This window comes from Phaseolus vulgaris, chromosome 11, assembly GCF_000499845.2.
Source record: "Phaseolus vulgaris cultivar G19833 chromosome 11, P. vulgaris v2.0, whole genome shotgun sequence".
Lineage (NCBI taxonomy): Eukaryota > Viridiplantae > Streptophyta > Magnoliopsida > Fabales > Fabaceae > Phaseolus > Phaseolus vulgaris.
The window spans coordinates 5,894,942-5,917,599 of record NC_023749.2 but is presented as its reverse complement, the minus strand read 5'-3'; the positions used below and the strand labels follow the sequence as shown (position 1 = coordinate 5,917,599).

Below are 22,658 nucleotides of genomic sequence, written 5' to 3'. Positions count from 1 at the left end.
CATAACAACTTTGTAATAAAAACAACTGAAAAGTAAGTAGTTTTGATAGCTTGAAAATAGCAAAATAAAGAGAAGGTAGAATGCAAGTGTGTATAAAAGTGTTAGAATGGGTTGAAATTCCGGAGTTAATATGGACCATTACAGGTGTGACCTATACTAAGGTGAAAAATAAAATTAATGTTCTCTTAATTATATACAAAAAAAAAACTGAAATTACTTAACATTTAAATCGGATTATTGGCAGGTTTAACTCTTTTGTATTAGAAATAATAAAAATTATGCAATATTCTCGTATTGAATTCCTAATTTTTTAAATATTTGATTTATTTTAAGACTTTTATTTACATTTTGATATTTTAATTGAATTTACTGATAAATTTTTTTATCAATAAATAAAATCATCATTAAAAATATCCAATTGGTACGTTTTGTTTCGAAAAAAATCCTTTTTTTTATAATTTTACTACATTATTACTAGAATAGGCAAGTTAAACAAATATTGCAAAAATGAAAAAATGATGCTCAAAGGTTACAACTTCATTCCTCTGTTAGGCTTAGACAACTTTCTTTTTGATTAAAAAATGCACTAAAGTTATCATCATCCCTCACAAATTTGGTGGGTTTTATATATAGAAGTTGTAGTATGTGAAAATGACTTTGATTAAAGTTCAATCTTTTTTAACTTTTGAATTTTTTCTACATTGAAGTCATCATATCCTGTGATGGCTTTAGTTCAATTTTCTTCGGTTTGCATAAAATGATAATTTTTTTAAACAAATTGAGTTAAAAATTTATTGTGGGATAAATTAAAAAATATTTTATTGTTTTATAAAGTATTTTAAAAAATTAAAAATATTTTAACATAAATACAGCTACTATTATTTTTGTATACATTGTATAATTTATACCTTCATTAATACTTATATTAGAGAATTTAACAATTTATACATTAACACAAATTTCAATTAATAAAAAAAAACACAAATAATCTTGCTCTATGTTGTTTAATACAATTAATTCTAACTAAACAAAATTAACTATAAACACATGCATAGTTTTGAGATATGTATTTTTTTCAAATATTATTATAAAGTGGACTTTAAGCCTAAATCAACCCCGGTATATAAGTGGGTGCAAACCTCACACACATGAGTCGATTTTATGGTGTTGAGTTAGATTTAAAGTCCACTTTGTAATATTGTATTAGAGCCATTTTTATTACGAAATAGAACATAGATGAATAAAAGAGAACAAAAGATGAACAAAAGAGTAAAAGGGATGTCAAAGATATGACAATGAATATTTTTTTTTTCTTGTTATTTAAATCAAATCAAATGGTCTGAATATATATATAAGTAGTACACTCATTCCAGATTTAACTAAAGAGGAAAATAATCAATAATTAAATACTAGAATCATAACACACAATGACGAAATAAAGAAATAACTAATAATTAGAAAAGACACCAAATTATTCTCTTTTATAAAGATAAACCACGGATAATTAGAAAATACACTCAATTAATATTAGGATCCTTCTATAACTACTTTAGGAGAGCAAATATTGATGAGACTCAGCTTTGAACAAATATTCTTAAAAGATTAAAGTTTTGGTATAAATATCAGCTAGTTGTTCTGTGGTAGAAATTGGAAGCAAATGGATGAGAACCTTTTTTAATTTTTCTCAGACCACGTGACAATCTATTTCTATTTGTTTTATACGCTTGTGAAGAGATGATTGCTCAAAAGGAACCATAACATCTCAACCTAAATTCTAAACATACATGTCTTTTCAAAATATTTTATAAAATAATAAAATATTTTTAATTTACCCACAACAAGTTTTTAACCCAATTTTTTTTTTTTTATTTTATGCAAATTAAAAAAGAAATTGAACTAAAATGTGCAGGTATAACAATTTCACATACCTTTTTTCCAAAAAGTTAATCATGTTTTAAACCTTAAAAAAAGTCGTTTTCACATAATACGATTTTTATATATTTATTTTCACCAAAATCATAAAAAATAATAACAATTTAAGTACATTTATTTAATTAGAAGAAATACCAACAAACCTAAAACGACTTCGGAAGAATGAAAGCATACCCTTATAACACGAATTTTCTATTTCTATAATATTTTCTAAACTTGCATATTTTTGTAATAATGATATAAATTACATCATTTATATAATTTTTTCTTTTGTTTACCCATTCATCATTATATCTTACTTTCATTCTAACTTTTCAAAGTAAGATGCAAATAAATCATGAACCGTGGTTACTAAATTAGAAAAGAGGGAGAGTGGGCAATAAATTATGAAAACAGTTTCAATCATCCATCAATTAGTCTTAATAAGTTGTGTAAGTCTATTAAGACAGAGAAGTCTCAATTTCTGAGAAGGATACAAAATTGAATGGTGGTTTATTTGCATCATATATCAAAATTAAAAAAATTCTTATAATACCTCGTATTCCTCTTGTAAAATCAACATATTAGTGAGAAATAGTATATCACAATTCATTAGTGAGAAATAAAGCACGAATTTTATTTTTCCTTTCTTTATTTTATGATTGGTGTATAGAAGAACTTTATATTCTAATCACTAAATCAAGTTTTGGTTAAACTAAGAAACTCCTCCTCAAAGAAAACATACTCATATTCCTTCTTTAATTTGAAAAATGTTGACTATGAAATTAAAAATTAATAATTTTCCCAAAAATAAAATAATTTAATATGTACAATGTTGTAAAACTGTATATATATTGCAAAACGAAAAACAGAGTGCATTTTTACGAAACGGAAAACATAGTAAGTAGTCAAACCCAAAAATTCTTCAATGACGTTGGAGGAGATCGCGGAGGTTCGGCGAAGACTGGATCTGCTCTGAGGTGATCGCGCGACGTTGCCCCTTCCACCCTGAATCGTAGCCGCACCTCTGGGAATGCTCACACCTTCGCTCTGCAGGTCGTGTGGAATCTTGAGAACGTTGCGAGATTTGTGGGTGGTTAGCTCCTCCATTCCCGCGGGTCTTCCTCCACTCTGGCGGCCATGACCGCTCCTTTAGGGTTTGAAGATGTGGCAGTGTGTTTTCTCCATCTATAAATACTGCATCCCATTTGCTTCAGAAAACACATCTCACACTCACTTCTTCAAACCCTAAAGGAACGGTATTTGGGTATTACTCTTTTAAAGAGAAACTTGCTAGTTCTGATCCTCGAAAATTTCCGGGAAGTTCCTGTTGTATCCTGGAGGACTTGCGCAATACACCGTAGATAAGTCCTTACGAACAGTGATTACTCACACCTTGGAAAACTATTTTTTTTTGTTCGTTTTAAAGCCTAATTTACTACAATCGTAAGGACTTATGGCTGAAAATACGAACAACAACAACAACACTGGTATGGGATCGTCAAATGTTGTTTCCACAACGCAAACCATTTTTGCGAAACCATTTCCGAATGTCTCCGAAATTGAAGTCTTCACCGTTCAGAACTTCTGACGTTGGCAAGAACGCGTGTCCACCCTATTGGACATGTACGGAGTTGCTCTTGCACTTACAACTTCCAAACCCGACTCAACCACAACTGCAAAACAAGTTGACGATTGGATCCATGCAAATAAGGTATGTCGTCACACTTTACTAAGTGTGTTATCTAACGATCTGTTCGATGTTTATGCTTCTTATAAGAATGCAAAAGATATTTGGGATTCTCTTATCCTTAAATATACTGTCGAAGACATCGTCAGACAAAGGTTCGTGATTGCAAACTACTACCGCTGGGAGATGATCGAAGGCAAATACATCAAAATCCAGATAAATGAATATCACAAGTTGATTGAAGATATCAAAACTGAAAGCATAACCTTGCCGGATGAATTGAAGTCCGAACTCTTGATCGAAAAGCTCTCGCAATCTTGGACGAATTACAAACAACAACTGAAGCACAAACAAAAACAGATGTCTCTATCAGATATGATCACACACATCATCATCGAAGACACAAACAGAAAGGAGTGCGCTACTGCAAAGGCCAAAGCTTTGTCTGTCAAAGCAGACGTGATAGAAGACAAACCAACTCCAAAAAGGTACGAGAAAAAAATTGATCACAAAAAGAAACTTAATAACAAATTCTCTCGTCTCACTGAAACTAACCCTACTTACAAGAAAAAGGGTAATTGTTTTGTCTGTGGAAAACCAGGTCATCATGCACCTCAGTGCAAACATAGGGCCAAAAACGACTATCCTCCTAAGGCAAATCTACCCGAAGGGGAAGATACTATTATGTTAGTCGTTTCACAAGTAAACCTTGTGACAAATGTGAGCAAATGGGTGGTAGACTATGAGGCTATCAGACACATATGTGCAAACATAAATGTGTTTACCTCCTACACAAGTGTGGGGGATGGAGAAGAACAAGTATATCTCGGTGACTTCAGGACAACTCCTGTCATAGGAAAAGGAAAAGTTCTTCTGAAGCTCACATCCGGTAAAACTCTGGCTTAGAATGATGTGCTACATGTGCCATCAATTAAAGTTAATTTGGTCTTTGTGGCATTGCTAAGCAAAGTTGGGGTTAAAGTGTAATTTGAATTTGATAAGATTGTTATGACAAAAAACAATGTTTTTGTGGGAAAGAGATATTGTGATCAAGGCCTGTTTGTATTAAACATTTATGAAATTATGAATGAATCTAAATCTTATGCTTATATTGTTGACTCGTATGATATATGGCATGCTAGATTAGGACATGTGAATTCTTCGTATGTTATAAAATTGCAACGACTAGGATTAATCAACATGCATGACAAACAAAGTAGTAAATGTGATGTATGCGTAGAATCTAAAATAACAAAGAAAACATGTCACTTTGTAGAACGTCAAACTGAAATTCTTGGTTTAATTCATACTGACCTTGCTGATTTAAAACAAACCATATCTAGAGGTGGTAAAAATTATTTTGTAACTTTTATAAATGATTTTTCTATATACACCAAAATGTATTTAATTAAACATAAGGATGAAGCTTTTGACATGTTTTTAACTTATAAAGCAGAAGTAAAAAATCAACTGAATAAGAAAATTAGATCAGATAGAGGTGGTGAATATGTTTTATTTAATGATTATTGTGTGAAAGAAGGTATTATTCATGAAGTAACTCCACCGTATTCACCTAAGTCTAATGGAGTAGCTGAAAGGAAAAATATGACTCTTAAAGAAATGATGAATGTCGTGCTTATTAGTTCTAATGCTCCTGATATTTTATGGGGTGAATATCTGCTTACTGCGTGTTTTTTACAAAATAGGATACCACATAGGAAAACTGGTAAAACACCCTATGAGTTGTGGAAATGTTATCAACCTAATCTGAAATACCTAAGAGTGAGGGGTGTTTAGCTAAAGTGATGTTACTTGATCCTAAGAAAAGGAAAATAGGCTCTAAAACATCTAATTGTATGTTCTTAGGATATGCAGAACATAGTGCTACCTATAGGTTTCTAGTTCTTAATAGTGATATAATTGAACGTAACACTATAGTAGAGACGAAAAACGCTGAGTTTTTTGAACACATCTTTCCTCTAAAGAGTAGTGGTACATATGAACAACCTATAGATAGTGCTAGTGATACCTTGAGTGAGGATGTTAGGAGAAGTAAATGACAAAGAAAGGAAACATCTTTTAGAGATGACTTTTATACTTATCTAGTTGAGAATGATCCAATAAGTTTTGTAGAAGCTACTAGTGCTTCTGATGCTAAACATTGGGATAAGGCCATTAAAACTGAGCTTGATTCAATTAAGAAAAATAATATGTGGACCTTAGTAGATTTGCCTAAAGGAGCAAAACCCATTGGTTGTAAGTGGATCTTTAAAAAGAAGTACCATCCTGATGGATCCATAGAGAAATATAAGGCAAGATTAGTTGCTAAAGGTTTTACTAAAAAACATAACATAGATTACTTTGATACTTTTGCACCTGTTACTAGGATTTCCTCTATCTGTGTATTGCTAGCCTTAACATCTATCCATAAGGTAGTGATTCACCAAATGGATGTTAAAACAACTTTTCTAAATGGAGAATTAAAAGAGGAAATTTATATGACTCAACCTGAAGGATGTGTAGTTCCAGGTCAAAAGAAAAAAGTATGCAAACTTTTAAAATCTTTGTATGGTTTGAAACAAGCACCAAAACAATGGCATGAAAAACTTAATAATGTTTTACTTTGTGAAGATTTTTCTATCAATGATGTTGATAAATGTGTGTATTATAGATCTGAAAATGGTGAATATGTCATTATATGTTTGTATGTAGATGACATGCTAATTTTTGGTACATGCAATGATATAGTTTTTAAAACAAAATTGTTTCTTGGATCTAAGTTTGAGATGAAAGACATGGGGGAAGCAAGTGTGATTATAGGAGTTAAAATCATAAGGAAGGGATATAGTATATTACCATCCCAAGAAAAATACACTGAGAAACTTCTTAAGAAGTTTGGTTACTATGACTTTAAGTGAGTGAGTACCCCTTATGATGCTAATTCTAAATTAAAGAAGAACAAAGAAGAATTTATTTCTCAAACTTAGTATGCCCAGATAATTGAGAGCTTATTGCATTTAATGAGCTTTTCTAGACCAAATATTGCTTATGCAGTAGGTAGATTGAGTAGATACACTCAATGTCTTAGTCAGGATCATTGGGATGCACTTGCGAGACTCATGAAATATTTGAGAGGTTCAATGGATTATGCCATTGAATATAGTGGATTTCCCGTTGTGCTAAAAGGGTACAATGATGCTAACTGGATCTCTGATTCAGATGAGACAAAATCCACTAGTGGTTATGTATTTACACTTGGGCGTGGTGCAGTTACATGGAGATCAGCTAGACAAACTATTATTGCAAGATCAACAATGGAATCTGAGTTTGTTGCTCTAGAAATGGCAGGTAATGAAGCTGAGTGGTTGAAAAACTTCTTAGCAAACATTCCTTTAGGAATGAAACCAACCCCATCTGTATCAATGCATTGTGATTGCCAATCGACAACAGCTATAGCTAAAAATAAAAGCTACAATGGAAAGAATAGACATATACAATTGAGACATAATTTGGTGAAACAGCTGTTTAAAGAGTGGAACAATTTCTATTGACTATGTCAAGTCAGATCGGAATCTAGCAGATCCTCTGACTAAACCCCTAGGGAGAAAAATGATTTTAGAAACATCGAGGGGAATGGGACTTAAGCAACTTGCAAACAAACAAGTGATGGAAACCCAACCTTTGTGATTGGAGATCCCATGAATAAGGTTCATATGGGTAAAAACAAGTCACTTGTTACTTCTGCTAGCATTGATATTGGTTTAAAATCATTTTTGTCCATTCCTATGGTGTGTGTGAAAGTGCTAGATACTGCATTATCGAGAGGATAAACTTTGTGGTTAAAATTCAGAGGTAAAAGAGTTTTAATGATTTACAAAGTTTTAATGATTTTCATATCCCTTATGGGTGGTGTATAATTTGCAGCATACACTTGATGAAATCACCTATATGAGTGTCAATTGGGGCCGCTTGCATGAGATCTTGGCAAGATATCTATAGTACTCATGAATACCGGGCACGCGCATGGCCTAGTGACGCAACACAGCGATAACAACAAGTAATGTGGGGGTGTATTGTGATTGAAAAACCTCTAACACATACGAAGTGTCTTGGTTCATATAGTTTGCTATACCAACTACACTATGTGTTAAATTCATCAATCTAAGACTGGTTCATATAGTTTGTTATACCAGCTCTGATGCATTACATCTTAGATGAACCCAAAAGTTTTCTTTCTTTATCTATATGTTTTATCTTTTGCAATATGTGGGGGATTTTTGTAAAACTGTATATATTGCAAAACAAAAAATAGAGTGCGTTTTTGCGAAACGGAAAACAGAGTAAGTAGTCAAACCCTAAAATTCTTCAGTGACGTTGGAGGAGATCGCGGAGGTTTGGGGAAGACTAGATCTACTCCAAGGTGATCATGCGACGTTGCCCCTTCCACCCTGAATTGTAGCCGCACCTCTGGGAACGCTCACGCCTTCACTCTGCAGGTCATGTGGAATCTTAAGAACGTTGGAGAACGTTGCGAGATTCATGGGTGGTTAGCTCCTCCATTCCCGCGGGTCTTCCTCCACCTCCGGTGGCCATGACCGCTCCTTCAGGGTTTGAAGATGTGGCAGTGTGTTTTCTCCATCTATAAATACTGCATCCCATTTGCTTCAGAAAACGCATCTCACACACTCACTTCTTCATCTTCTTCAAACTCTCCGTTCACCATCTTCTTCCTTCTCCATTTTTCCTTTTCAATTTCTCTCTCCTCATTACTTTATTATTATAATATTTATGGGTTCTATTTGGGTATTACTCGAGAAACTTGCTAGTTCTGATCTTCAAAAATTTCTAGAAAGTTCCTATTGTATCATTGGAGACTTACGCAATACACTGCGGATAAGTTCTTATGGACAGTGATTACTCACGTCTCGGAAAACTATTATTTTTGTTCATTTTAAAGCCTAATTTACTACATTTAAAAGGAAAATATTTTGCTTCTTAATATGTACATTTAAAAGGAAAATAATTTATCATAAAAATATAATATTTGGGAGGATAATAAAATTAGATAATATTTATTTAAAGCAATTTTGTTATAATGGAAAAATTCAATAATATGTAATATTGATAGAAGAATAGTTATTAACTTTGTTATATATTTTTATTACGTAGGAACGAAATCTCGTAAAACAAAATATACTCAATGCTTGTTTTGTGATAAGGAAGTTTCATTTTTTAATCACAAAAGGTAATAGCGGGACAAAAATAAATTTAGGCGCCCAAGGAAAACTGAAAAGCCAAAAGAACATCTCAGCCGTTGAACAATAGACTCATCAAAACGCCAGGTCATCGATCCGAGCCAAAGCGCAGTAGCCAATCAGAACCTCAAAACCTTCCCCTATATTAACAATCCCTGCAAACTCAATTCATTCACACCTTCAATTGCTTTTCCACTAAGCTTTTGAAATCCCAATTCTGAACCCTAAATTTCTACAGAGCACAAGTTCTGCACTAGATATGGCACCAAAGGCAGAGAAGAAGCCAGCGGAGAAGAAGCCGGCGGAGGAGAAGAAGTCCACGGTTGGGGACAAGGCTCCGGCGGAGAAGAAGCCAAAGGCAGGAAAGAAGCTTCCGAAGGAGGGAGGAGCTGGTGGTGATAAGAAAAAGAAGAGAAACAAGAAGAATGTGGAGACATACAAGATCTACATCTTCAAGGTTCTGAAGCAGGTTCACCCTGACATTGGTATCTCCAGCAAGGCCATGGGCATCATGAACAGTTTCATCAACGACATCTTCGAGAAGCTTGCCCAGGAATCTTCTAGACTTGCCCGCTACAACAAGAAACCCACCATCACCTCAAGGGAAATCCAGACTGCGGTCAGACTTGTTCTGCCCGGAGAATTAGCCAAACATGCTGTCTCAGAGGGTACCAAGGCCGTTACAAAGTTCACTAGTTCTTGAACAAATTATCTTAGTCCTTATCTGTGCTCTTGATCCCCTATGTTTGTTAACTGTATCTGGTGGATCTATTGTTCTGTTGCTAGATTTCAATTCTTAGGTTTTTAGATTTTAGTTCAAATTGAAGATATGAGATTGGGCACATCCTTTGTGTATTGAAATGATTAAATTAATCCAATACCAGTGTTTGAAATCATCTTCGTACATGATCTGCAATTTTGTTTTAACTTGGTTCTGAGAAGTTTTACAACGAAATATTTGTGAGTATTTGGACCTTATTTTATTTTTGTAAATTGATTTTATCTATTCAATCTAATTTAATTTTTAATATATTTAAAGTCTAAATGAAATTAGTGTATATTTTTGGAAATTTTAAAGAATATTCAACCTAAAAATTTGCATCCACAATACTTAGAAAATAGAAAAAAAATGCTTAAATCTTATAGATACGCATTATCTTTTTTCGTAAGGTACAATCTAAGCAAGAAAGTAATACAGATTTATAGTCATTATAGTAAAAAAAATATCTAAGTGAGCATTGTTCATGTTTTATCTTGATTTTTTTGACACCAACATTTTGCTTTTTAATTTATAGTTATTTTAATTAATGAGAAATGATGTTTAGGTCATGAAAAATATACCTAGTATAATTCAAGAAAAGAATTATATTATATTTCATATATTATAATTCATTATAATTTGTTGTAGTTTTTAAAGCAGAAATCTTTAAAAACTGTGTTTATTCATAATAATACTCATTAACTTTTATATTAAATTATATATGTTATAGCAATGTTCTTATATTAATATTTTACCCAAAAGTATATTAATATAAGAATGTTACTATTACATATTTTAAATGTAATTTTGGATTTTTTAAATTTAATTATATATTGAAACATAATATACATTTTAAATTAATTAAAAATAACATTTTATATTAGTTATTCAGCCACTATAAAATGTTTTTTTTATGTACAAGTATATTATAATTTAGGCACTTGTTTAGCTATTTTTTTTAGTAATATTGTGATTTTAGTTTTTATAAAAATGATTTTTATGCGTATTGGATTAATAGTTCACGTTCACCCGATCATTTAAGACATGTAATAATCTAAATTAGTAACTGAACATTTGGAATTTTTTTCCATAAGCATTTATAATAAAATAAAATATTTCATGAACTAAAGTTCGCTTGTATACGACTTAATTATATTTTGAAAAGTTAATATTCTAACTTTTACAAATTAACTCATTTATAAGCGAGTTTTAACTTTAGATAATTATTTATTTATTTTGAAATGGAGTACCACAAGTAAAAAGTGGGTAGAAAATGAGTTTGTATTTTACTATTAATATAACAGAAAAATTGATAAATGGGGAGAAATATATGAGTTTGATGATGTTTCACTCTAAAGGAGATAATGAACTCACAGTAAATATAAGAACACAAAATATACTCATATACATTTCATCAGTTTTTTTTTTACTTTTTATTATCAATAATTTATGTGTTAATATTTACAAAAATAAAATGAAATGTGTTGTAAAACTAAATTGAAAATTCTTATAATTTAAATTTTTATTATTATATAGGGAATTCTAAAATATTTAGAAGCTAGGACATCCCAATTGTTATATTTACTGATGAAAATGCGAGACGGACCATGTGGACTGGTTCTTAGTCCGCTACCAAAAAATGCAGAACAAACTTACTAATCTATTCTGTTGACTCGTTTATGTCCGTCCCGTATAATTCACAATCTGCACGGGCCAACAATAGGGTGGGACAAATTGCCCCTTAACCTGCATAAATAAAAAAAATAATTATTTTATTGTGTTTGTAAAAAAAAAAAATACTCCATTCATTTATTATTGTAGTGCGACATTTTTTAATTTTATTTTAAAAAAATAAATTTAATGTACTAAAAAAAATGTTATATTGTATTTTAATCATTTAAATGAGTTAATTTTTTTTATCAGTAATAAAAAATAAATAAATAAGAATTATTTTAATGAAATTTTTGTACAAAATCTTACCGAAACAAACAATTAGTCTAAATAATTATTAAATACTTAATTTTAAAATTTATAAATACAAATCATTTTAAAAAATATTATATAAAAATTAATGACTATGCTTATTATGGAAATTATTATTATTATTAATCTAAAAATAGTATCTCATAAAAGACTGTGTTTGTTATCTTTCAAGATGATATGATCGTGATTCCAATTCGTAATCAATTAATTTTTTTTAATAAGATTTGGATGAGATTTTGTAGTATGATAATTTATTAATATTTTTTGTAATTGCTTATTCACAAATCTCTGTATAAAAAAATATTCTTATATAAATATTCACGAATAGGTTTAATTTGATTTTTATTAAATTTTTCAATAAAAAATCGAATTAATCATTTCATGAAGTTAATTTTTTTTATTAAAAATAAAAATAAATAAATAAGAATCAGATAATCTAACTCATGTAATGGAAAAAAAATAATTAGTTTGAATAATTATTAAACACTGTAATTCAAAATTTATAAATACAAAATCATTTAAAAAATATTATATGAAAATTAATTGCTATGTTTATTATGTAAATTATTATTATTAATCTAAAAAAAATATCTCATAATAGACTTTATGTGTTTGTTATCTTTCAAAACTAACGATCATGATTCGAATAGAGTCGCACCAACCTAAATAAATAAGTACATTCAAATCAGGAGATTCAAACACCAAACAGAAAATGAAAAAACTTTGATAAGATATTCTTTTGATTTGCATCTAACTTTAATTATTTTTAATCAAACCTTTTAACAACCCTCATACTTAATTTATATTTTTTATCTTAATTGAATTAATTGAAATATGAGTAAAATTTTAATTTTCAGTAGTACGAATAAGTTTTTTTATAATTAATGAAACTTTAATTAAAAAAAATAAAAATTTCTTATGCAGGCTGACCTGCGATTTAGCTCTTATACGGTGCGTGTCAATGAAATGAGTATGCACTCCTTGCACGGGACGGACCAACCCGATATGCATTTTATGGGTCAAATGTGGGGCAAGCCTATGCGGAATGGGCCTGCTCGCGCCTGCTTGCATTGTCACCCATAACATTGATAAATTGATTAAACAATATTTTTTTTTCCTTTTCCGATTTGAGTATTTCTTCTTCTTCAAGTTGTTTCGTTTCTTCCATTGACATTTTTGTGATGGGAAAGTGAGATGTTGATCACGTTAAAGTTAAGATTGACTTGATGGTATATACAAAAGTATAATGGTTTTACCAAAAAATATAATTGCTTGAAATGAGGTGAAAAAAGTGATTGAGAATGAAAGTTATTTTATTTGATATGTGAGATTTAGTGTAGAAACGTTTGTACATTAGTATTAAATTAAAAAATAATTTTATTTTTTAAGTAATTCATATGAAATAATAAAATATTATATTATAATAATAAAATAAAATATATTAAATAAAAGTAAAATTGAAAAAAATTTATATAAAAAAAATATTATAATAAGAAATCCCTTTATATATCCTTTATAAGTAAAGATTTCGTACTCATGTATCATATATGCATAAATCTTTAATTCTAGAACATAACCTACAAATACTGATTCCCAGTTCCTAATCTAAATTACGAATACTGATTCATAAATAATCAACAATTTAAGATATAGATTTTGGAATTATTCTGAGATATGGTAAAGAGTAAAAAATATTCACTTAATAATCTAATAAATTATTATTTTAATTATATTTGTTTTATTTTTTAATTTAAAATATTATTATATCCATTATTATTCATGATCCATAAAGAAAAACTGCAAGACCCAATCAGAGGCAGTGGCTCTGAATACCCCGGGATCAACAACCTTTATCTCCTCTCTCTTTCTCTCTCACTCGACTAAACCCTAAGCTTCTCTCATTCTCACGGGATCTGTTCCAAAACCTAAACCTGACTCTATAAACATGTATGCAGCCCTGGATTTGACTCTCGATGACATAATCAAGAACAACAAGAAATCTGGATCCGGAAACTTCCGTGGTCAGAACCGATCATCCGGATCCGGACCCGGACCTTCACGCCGCTTCCCCAGCCGTGTTGCCAACCGCGCCGCTCCTTATGCCGCCGCCAACGTATGTACCTCTTACTTTCCCTATCTTTTGTTTTTAATTTCGATTTCATGGTTCAAACCCTAATTATACGTTGGATTTAATTGATCGTTGGTTTTAGGCCGACGCGACTTGGAAGCACAATTTATACGCAGATCAGTACGTGGCTGCGGCGGGGTACTCTGCTCGAGGTGGTTTTGCGTCTTCTATTGAAACTGGGACCAAACTTTTCATTTCTAACTTGGATTATGGTGTTTCCAATGACGATATTAAGGTAAAAATTTCGTTCCTCTGGCAGTTTGTTAGAAATCCTTGGTCTCTATTGTCCGTAGTGTTTGCATAGTTTAGACGACTCCTTTTTTTTTTACGGATTAAGAAAGTAGGGATGGACCGGGTGGTGGATGTAAACTATGAAGTGTATGTTTGCGCAAGTAGCTTTGTTATTAGGACTCTAGCTGTATGTAAAAAAGTCAGAAGTACCTACTCTTTTTTGCTTCCTATTTCTTTTGCTCTCTTGGGTTTTCATACCGTAGCTACTCATTTTGGAATTTATTTTGATAATTGTGTTATTGTGATGTGTTTGACTAAAAGGATAAATTAACTGCTTAGCACTGTTCAACTTATTTTAGAAAAATAGTCACTTAATTTTGCCAATTTCCCTAGAGAGGCTTTGGTTCTAGTTTTTCCTAAATCATTTTTTTCTAATCAGTGTCTTTTCAGGCTCTTTTTTCGGGGACAACTTGTAAATTTTTACGTCTGTTAGTTGATTAACTTGTAAACTTAAAGCACCTCTTGGTGCATTAAGAATTCCTATATAATTAAAGTAAAACATGACATTAGCACCTTATCAGTAACAATAAAAAAATTTGAAAACCAAGACATTTAACTTGATAAGTGATAATTAAATACCAAGGATTGAAATAGAATGTTTAATAACTAGTTGTCACTCTCCGGGAGTATCTAGGAAATTAAACTTATTAATAGTTTATTTACAATGAAAATGTTATCCTGGAGCAATTAATTTATATGGAACAGGAAAAGCAGTGCAAAAAATAAAATATTTTACATTTTTCAGATTCTATTGTTAATGACGTTCTTTAAAATAAACCAATGTTTAAGACAACTTTTCGCCTTGGAATACCTTAAAAAGCAGACACCAAATTCTTCCTTTTTATTTCCTTCAAAACCACTTGAACAATTAAAAACCCTTAATGCCCAAGAGCACTTTTTGGCCTTTACAACCTTATAGGCATGAAACCTTACCTTTATTAAGGAGTCAATTAAATTGCAGTATAGAATAGAGAAAAGGGATTTTAATTAAACTATGGCTTTGAAGGGGCAAAAAGGAAAGAAGACAGAGATAGAGTTACAGACTATCATTATTGATTTAAATTTAAGTTCGCCTGATATTGTCCCCAACATTGCATAGGCGCCTGTAGTCAGGACTATAAGGAGTGTTTGGAAGAGTTTTGCTGGAACTTTCTGGTGGCGTATATGTAATAAGTTAATAACTACTAGGTCTAAAAGTTAATTCCATTTCATTCTATTTCACTCCTTGGTAGTTAATTATCACTTATCAAGTTAAATGTCTTGGTTTTCAATTTTTTTATTGTTTTACTTTAAGGTGCTAATTACATGTTTTACTTTAATTATATAGGAATTCTTAATGCACCAAGAGGTGCTTATACGTTCTAGCACCTAGTCTAAGTGTAATGGATTTTGGAGAAAAAGGGAAGGAAGAACTAAATATATATATTTTTTCTTCTTCTTTGACATTTCTTTGAAATAATAGATTAATATAATTTTAATGTCTTAATCTTTTATTTAGTGTTGTTATAAACCTTACACAACTCATAAAAGTAATAAACTTTCTTACCCCTCCTTGCAATACCCCTACTCTTTGAAACAGCCCTTGGTATGATCTGCCTATATACTGCCCAGAAACCTAAATATGCCTAGCTGACTGCTTTATCATGAAAAAAATGCAAATATTAATTGCAATCTTATATTCTTACAAACAAAGATGTTTGCAGTTTTACTGTTTTACAGTCAAAGATTGAAATTCAATTTTGTACTCTCCAGGAATTGTTTTCTGAAGTTGGTGACATGAAACGGCACGGGGTTCATTACGACAGGAGTGGAAGATCGAAGGTATCTTATTCTGTTGGCATAATGTGGTCCTTCTCATCAATTTGTTCTGTATTGCAGTAGTTTAGAAAAACTTTTTTTCATAGGGTACAGCAGAAGTAGTATTTTCACGACGAGCTGATGCTGTAGCTGCTGTGAAGAGATACAACAATGTTCAATTAGATGGCAAACCAATGAAGATAGAGATTGCGGGAGCAAACATTTCTACCCCTGGTGTTCCTCGAAGGTATACTCTTTCTTATGATTTTGTTCCTTAATAATCTGTTATTTGATTTCATTTTTGGAGTTGTGAACCTTTTTGTATCCTCTGTTTTTTGATTTGGCATTTTTTTCTAAATTTTACTGGGTTTCAATGTGTATATATCAAGGATTTCAAATTTATTTCATTTTAACTCCCTAGAAAACTGATTTATGTTTTCTGATGTTTCCAATTAGTTTATGTTAAGAGGTTGTCTTTTTTTTATTGTTAAGATGATCATATGTGCTATTGAACTGACTCAGTGGACAAGGAAGAAATGGGGCATTAAGAAAGCCAGGAGGAAGGGGGCAAGGCATGCAAAGGGATCGAGGTCAAGGAAGAGGTCACGGTGGAGGAAGACGTGACGATAAATTATCTGCAGATGATCTGGATGCTGATCTGGAGAAGTATCACGCCGAGGCAATGCAATTGAACTGAAGGAATTGCCATGTTTTAATTTTCTATGGTTATTAGGGGCTTGTTGATGGAACACTATTTATTTTGCTATGCCCTAATTATTAGGGGAAAGGGAATGGACTTCTTTAGTGAAAACTTTTAGACTTGATCCGTTGAGTTTGGGCTTCTGTTGCCTATTATTCCTTTTCCTTGGGTATGAAATATGGATCACGAAACAGGAGTCAGCATCCTCTCCTTGGCATTAATTTATTTTAACTAGTGTATTATGGAAAGTGGGAACCATGATCTCGTCTATCAATACACAGAAATATTTGGCCGCTACAAAATATGGGAGGCTGCAGATTTGACCCACAGTTGCTTTGTTGTTTTGGTTAAACCATACCAATACAGTGGAATCTTCAAATAAGGTAGATTCCTTGCCTTTTCTTACCCTCTCTCCCTAGGAAAGAGTCATGTGATCTCTATTATTATATAACCTTGCCCTTTGCTATATTTGTTTAGTGTAGCCGTTGAGGTTTGTCATCTTTATATGTTCTACTTATTATAGTTGAGAACATCTTTTCTGACTGTCTGGTAAATTTGGCTTGATTATATAGTGAGATGGAATCCCATTTGACTTCATCGGCTGGTTGCACTTGGCGGTACAAGTCTACAGATGAAGATAGCACTCCATGCTAGGGATTTGCTGTAGGAGTCGGTAATCTCATCTCTTGTCTGTTGTAAAATTTACATCGGCTGTGACCGTTCTTTACCAGTACTGAATCTGTGAGAAATGTCAGTGCTGGTTACAATGACGTGCTCGGCCATTTTCCTGGTAGTTAGAAATTCTTTTTAACATGATAGGCATTGGTATCCGTGGGAAAGGGTGGTGTTAATTCATTTAACATAGTGTGACGATTATCCACTAATACGTTTAAGAACAGTTTTTCATTGGGAGACCAGCTTGTGCGCGGCTTTAACGTTGTTTTTTATGGTTGACCTGTAACTGGCGAATGAATTAATCTCTATTTTGGTGTCTTTGCAGTGCTTTTATACTTTTGGAAACAACGTTGTGTATGCAAGTAAATGAACAAATTCTGCGCTCTAGATCAGTCATAATACTTTATAATATTAATGTCATTGTATGGAAAACGTGCTGGTTTTATTTAGTTAAAATTGTTCGTCCTTTTTCAAAAATTCGTGCTTCAATCTACTTTAATTAAGGATGATTTTCGGGTTAATAATACACTAAAATTGATAAATTTTCAGTCTCACTTAATAATTTTACTAATTTTGATATATTTTTGCTAAATGATTGCAGTCTTTTTCTCCTTCAACTTAACGCTATATAACTAAAAATTCTTAACTTGGACAATAACAAAATATACAAAACATTAGCAAGTTTGATTGCACACAACTTCACTAATGACGAAAGAAGGAAGAAAAGTCAAAGGAGCTACGCAAACGATGGCTTGACAATCTGTACAGACAGGAATTTATTGCGATTTTGGCTTGGCAATCCTATCCCACGTTGAAAATATAAACCCGAGCAAGGAGTAGAAAATGGTCTTAACACAAGAAATGACGAAATTCCAACAGGAAGAGGGCCAATACCAAGGATAAAGCAGCCTGAAGAACAAACTAATAAGATGCCGCGGATAACGTCCCACCTGTATGTAACACGGTAATTTGCCATGTTTAGGAACTCAGTTAAATAACCAAAGAGGAAAAAAATTTAATAAAAGAACTGTATTATTAATGTATTGGCAGCTTAAACAATTTTGAACCACTTATTAATCATATTATGTACCTGTTCAACAAGACTTATAAACTTATAATCAAAAGTCAAATCCTTTAGTTACTAGAGTATCTTTCTTTTGGCTACCGTGAACTCGTTCCGACAACTAAAATTAATAATCCGCATGCATTATTTAGGGGAAATAAAGAACGAAACCCTTGCAATGGTTCAAGTACGAGTACTAACCGGAAAAAGTAAGTCTAATGATTCCCAAGCTGCATGACGAACGGCTCTCGTGGGATACATTGGACCACCAGGAGAAGTAAAGCTATACAAACAAGTTTTTAATCTTGTACTAGTAGTCATTCTCAATTCCATACCTGTGTCATTAGCATAAAAAAAACGGCATAGCTAAATCAGGACGATATACTAATGGTCCCTGTCCAAATATTGCATCTGTATAGTTGATATAGTACCCTGAAGGACCCTAATTTCTGAAAAGTAATGAAGCAGCACTGGTTCCACCTTTAGCTTTTGAAGCTGATAAGTGACGAGAAAAATAATCAAACCAACATTAAGGGTAACATCTTCATCTCTTCATGTGAAATAGAGGATAAGGCTCTTAATCATGAAATGGTAAATTGTAATTCAAACGTACCTGATCAGTGAGTTCAGTAACAAATATATCTGCTGGACCACCAATTAGGAAAGCAGTGGGGAAAGCAGGACATTGTTTCAAGAAGCTATCTATTTTGTCAGCTGCAAAAAAAAAAAAAAATTGTATTTTAACAGGCTAGTACATAGTCAATCATAGCCAGTAATCCACTGCCCCAAACGTATGTTTACCTTTATTGTAAAATAGAATGAACCTTGAGAGCAAGAGATACACATCACGCTGAGCCTGATAATATGGTGAAAAATACAGAATTTTCAAAATGTCAATTGCTAGAAACATTAATTTAGTAATTCAAGGTTCCAACAAACAAAACTATAACTTATGGGGTTAATCTGACCTGGAAAGGAATTTTATTCAATCGAGTGTGGTTTAATGCAACATCTTGCAGAAGGTACTGAACTTGAGGGAAACACAAGGAATATGCAAAAGAATTGGGAAAAGGAACAAAACATTAGTCAGATGATCCATATCAGTGAAAACAAACATTAGATTGGACTCTTACACAGAATAAAGACTGGAAACGCCTTGTATTTGTTTGAATGTCAATCCTGCACATGGTTTTGAAAAATATTATTGCAGTATGATCCCAGATTAAATTTGAGCATGGCATGCCGATGGACACAATCTTAATAATTAATAATATTTTATATTACTTTCTGTTTTTTTATGGAGGGGATATGCTTGAATGGATTGCTATGGAAATGGCATGGAAACATCAGGTGAAAAAAAAAAAATTTAAATGAAAAAATCATGAAGAGGACTCAGAAATATTCTTCTTCCCAATTAGAGGGGGAACAGAACATGAAAGTTAGTTCATATATTTTGCCCAGGAATAGTAATGAGAGTCAATACAATTGTAACTACTACAAACAACCAGTCAATCCAAATCCAAGCTTGGTTTTGGCAAAAACCAATTAAGTAAAGTTTTCTTTTATAACAGCCTATATTCATACCAGAAAACATTTGTGGCACCTTGAACCAGAGCAGATGAATACCGGAGGAGCACTTCTGGATTATCAAGATGAAATTCAAATAACTGCAAAAAGTTACGAAGTTAAATATGTTTGTACAAAGATCGAAATAATATAATATGATAAATTAGTTTGTGAATAACTGTAATTTTATCCTTCATAATTATTAAATAATTAACAAATTATATTTATATTCTACACAGACACACACAAATAAAGCCACATAATTTCACTTGTATTGGATAAATAATTAAATATTTATGCTACATATTGTATTGCATTCTAAAAGATTAAATCTAAGACCTGCTGCAGAATCCATTAAGGTTTGACAAACAGATTTTATCAAATAGCTCACTGTACAAAAGAAATGTGAGTCTGACATCAGGGAAAGTATTAGTTTTAGAAATCAGGGACATGTATTAAGTAAACAAGAAGAAATCATAGTACATTAATGAAAAATGGGATATACACCAAATGTTTATATATTCCTTTGACCAACTGAAAACAGAAATAGCAGTCACTCTGAACAGTTGCACAGAAAATGAGCACGCTTCAGAATCTCACATACATAAATTATAAATGTTCAAATTTGTCAGAAAGGCACCTGATAGAACTGGTTGGTAGTATCAATGAAATACAGAACAATAGCATGGACTAATAAGAGTTTTCAACTATATACAAGAAGGTCCTATATTTGATCACGAAATAAAAAAGAATAATTTTCATTTTAGAGATTACAAAAGAGAGGCTTATATGATTTCGAACAGGAAAATACAAGTTCAAAATATGACTGACCATGGAATATAGAATCTTTTTTCTTATTAAAAAGTGGTCCGACATTTTTGCCTTGCAAACAATGAATTATGAATGCTAACTAAATTGCCTAAAGTATGGACTCCCAAGAACAGATACTATTTTTTTCCTGTTAATGACCGTTCAGCTTAGACAATTATTTCGCACAAGTCTCAAGCAGCTGCTGATTTCTATTTTTAAGATATTTAAACATCATTGCCAGCTCAAATATCTATTATTATCATTAATGTTTACCATTCAGATTTTTCTCAAATCTTTACAGTGGTAAAGTTCTCAATTCCAATTCCAAACCTTTTTCAACATCCAAGTAGCTTTTTGCTATTGTTCTAGGTTATTGTTATTATTATTATTATGGTATATGATTGTTCAATAAATGAACATATAATTTATTTAATTTGACTTTTATATGTTATGTTATTCTATGACTTTTTGAATTTTTAAACATTTTCCTTTAGCATAAAACTGTTATCATGATCGAATTTCAGCAAAATGGTCTTGACTAGTCAACGAGAATGCAACTATTAGGAATTATATGAAAAACAACAAAGAAAGAACAAAATAATAGAGTGAGCAAGTGAGAACTAGAGTAATAGAATCCAGACTGGGAAAACTACTTGAGTAAGGAAGTAACTCGTTCATTTCTTTATTTTAATGTGAATACTGTAACTTAAAACCAGTGATGAGAGATCATACAACACATGTAGGAAAAAGCGTCATCAAGAACGAAATAAGACAAATGCAGACACAAACTTACATACCCATTTGTGAAACAGGAGGGCAAAGATATGTGAAGCAAACGATTGGCTCCAAAGTTGAACAATTAAGTCAAGGATAGGTTTTCCGCTCTCAGACACACTCACAAAATAATCAGCAAGCACATCGTAGAAGCATAAAGGACCATCATTAATATCCTCTGCGGGAGAAAGGTCATCTTCTTCCTTGTTGAGAATTACATCTGTTAATTTGAAAATTGGAAAACATGCACTCTGTAACTCTTGTTTGACAAATAAAAGATCACATACATCCCCCCCCCCCCCCCCCCCCCCCCCTTCTAAGAAGGAAAAAGAAGAAGTTCCCAACACATTATCTGAACTCAAATATCCGCATTGTAGTTGTGAATTCCATTCTCACGAGTTCCAAGAATTCCCAATCACAGGTGATCAAGCATAAATTGCAACCAAAGAGCACCATAAAATAACAGAATACCTAATTATGTTAACAAGACATTATAATCCTACTTTCCTAGCCACATATACGCTAGCTAACCTTCAACGAAAGTCAACAGATTAAAATAACGCATTGTTATAATACCTTTGGCTCGGTCATCGACTTCTAAAGCTATGTCCGCAAACAGCTCCTGCAACAAATTGCGCCTCTGCGACGAATTAGCCAACGCCTGCACCACATTCATCATCACACACACAAAGCTAATATTAAATTACTCGTTCGTTCCACTTCGCTACAGTAAAAGGAGGGAGAAACTATAATAAAACGAACCTTCTGAAGCTTCTTGTGGATCGCCTGAGAGAGCGCTTCGAGGTAGGCGGAGGTTCGGGGCGTTGAATGAGGTTCGGACATTTCCGATCGGAATCCGAATCAGGATCGGAGGCAGCGACCAAAACCCTAGCGCCCTAATCCCGATCCAGACGCGGCTTCGCCATTTCTCTAGATTGTTCGAAACGGAAGAGAAATGAAAAAAGAAATTAAATTAAGATTTAAATCTAGCGGAGAGAGAGAGAGAGAGAGATTGGTTTGGGAGAGTTATTTATCCCAAGAAACGAACGCAACCGCTTGGCTTAGCTCTCTTTGTTGGTTGTTTTGGAAACGAAGAGCGTAGAAAGTAACGTGCAAAAGAAGGTGAATGAAGGAATGGGAAACGAAGGTTGAAAAGAGAAACGACATGATTGAAGCGTGGCCGTTAGATGGAGTAACACGAAGGCACAAGTGAAAGGGTTTTTTTTTTGTTTTTTTATTATTATTATAAATGAAT

The 22,658-nt window shown here is 32.2% G+C and overlaps 3 protein-coding genes across 3 annotated transcripts; 2 read left to right on the top strand and 1 right to left on the bottom strand.

The window, feature by feature from the left end:
• Nucleotides 1-9,028: 9,028 nt before the first annotated feature.
• Nucleotides 9,029-9,752, top strand: LOC137822392 (probable histone H2B.1). Its single transcript, XM_068627304.1, has one exon. The coding sequence runs from the start codon at nt 9,116-9,118 to the stop codon at nt 9,557-9,559; it is 444 nt and encodes a 147-aa protein (XP_068483405.1). The 5' UTR covers nt 9,029-9,115; the 3' UTR covers nt 9,560-9,752.
• Nucleotides 9,753-13,378: 3,626 nt separating this feature from the next.
• LOC137806001 (THO complex subunit 4B-like) lies at nt 13,379-17,508 on the top strand. The gene is made up of 6 exons (XM_068605912.1): nt 13,379-13,712; nt 13,810-13,962; nt 15,771-15,839; nt 15,923-16,062; nt 16,338-16,898; nt 17,088-17,508. The coding sequence occupies exons 1-5, from the start codon at nt 13,545-13,547 to the stop codon at nt 16,510-16,512; spliced, it is 705 nt and encodes a 234-aa protein (XP_068462013.1). The 5' UTR covers nt 13,379-13,544; the 3' UTR covers nt 16,513-16,898; nt 17,088-17,508.
• Nucleotides 17,509-17,819: 311 nt separating this feature from the next.
• LOC137805897 (uncharacterized) lies at nt 17,820-22,585 on the bottom strand. Its single transcript, XM_068605810.1, has 11 exons — nt 22,166-22,585; nt 21,980-22,064; nt 21,427-21,623; nt 19,838-19,920; nt 19,387-19,432; nt 19,222-19,278; nt 19,055-19,109; nt 18,867-18,967; nt 18,685-18,748; nt 18,455-18,588; nt 17,820-18,140 (listed from the first exon to the last, which is right to left on the bottom strand). Exons 1-11 carry the CDS (start codon nt 22,244-22,246, stop codon nt 17,967-17,969), a joined length of 1,077 nt encoding a protein of 358 aa, XP_068461911.1. The 5' UTR covers nt 22,247-22,585; the 3' UTR covers nt 17,820-17,966.
• Between the last annotated feature and the right edge of the window lie 73 nt (nt 22,586-22,658).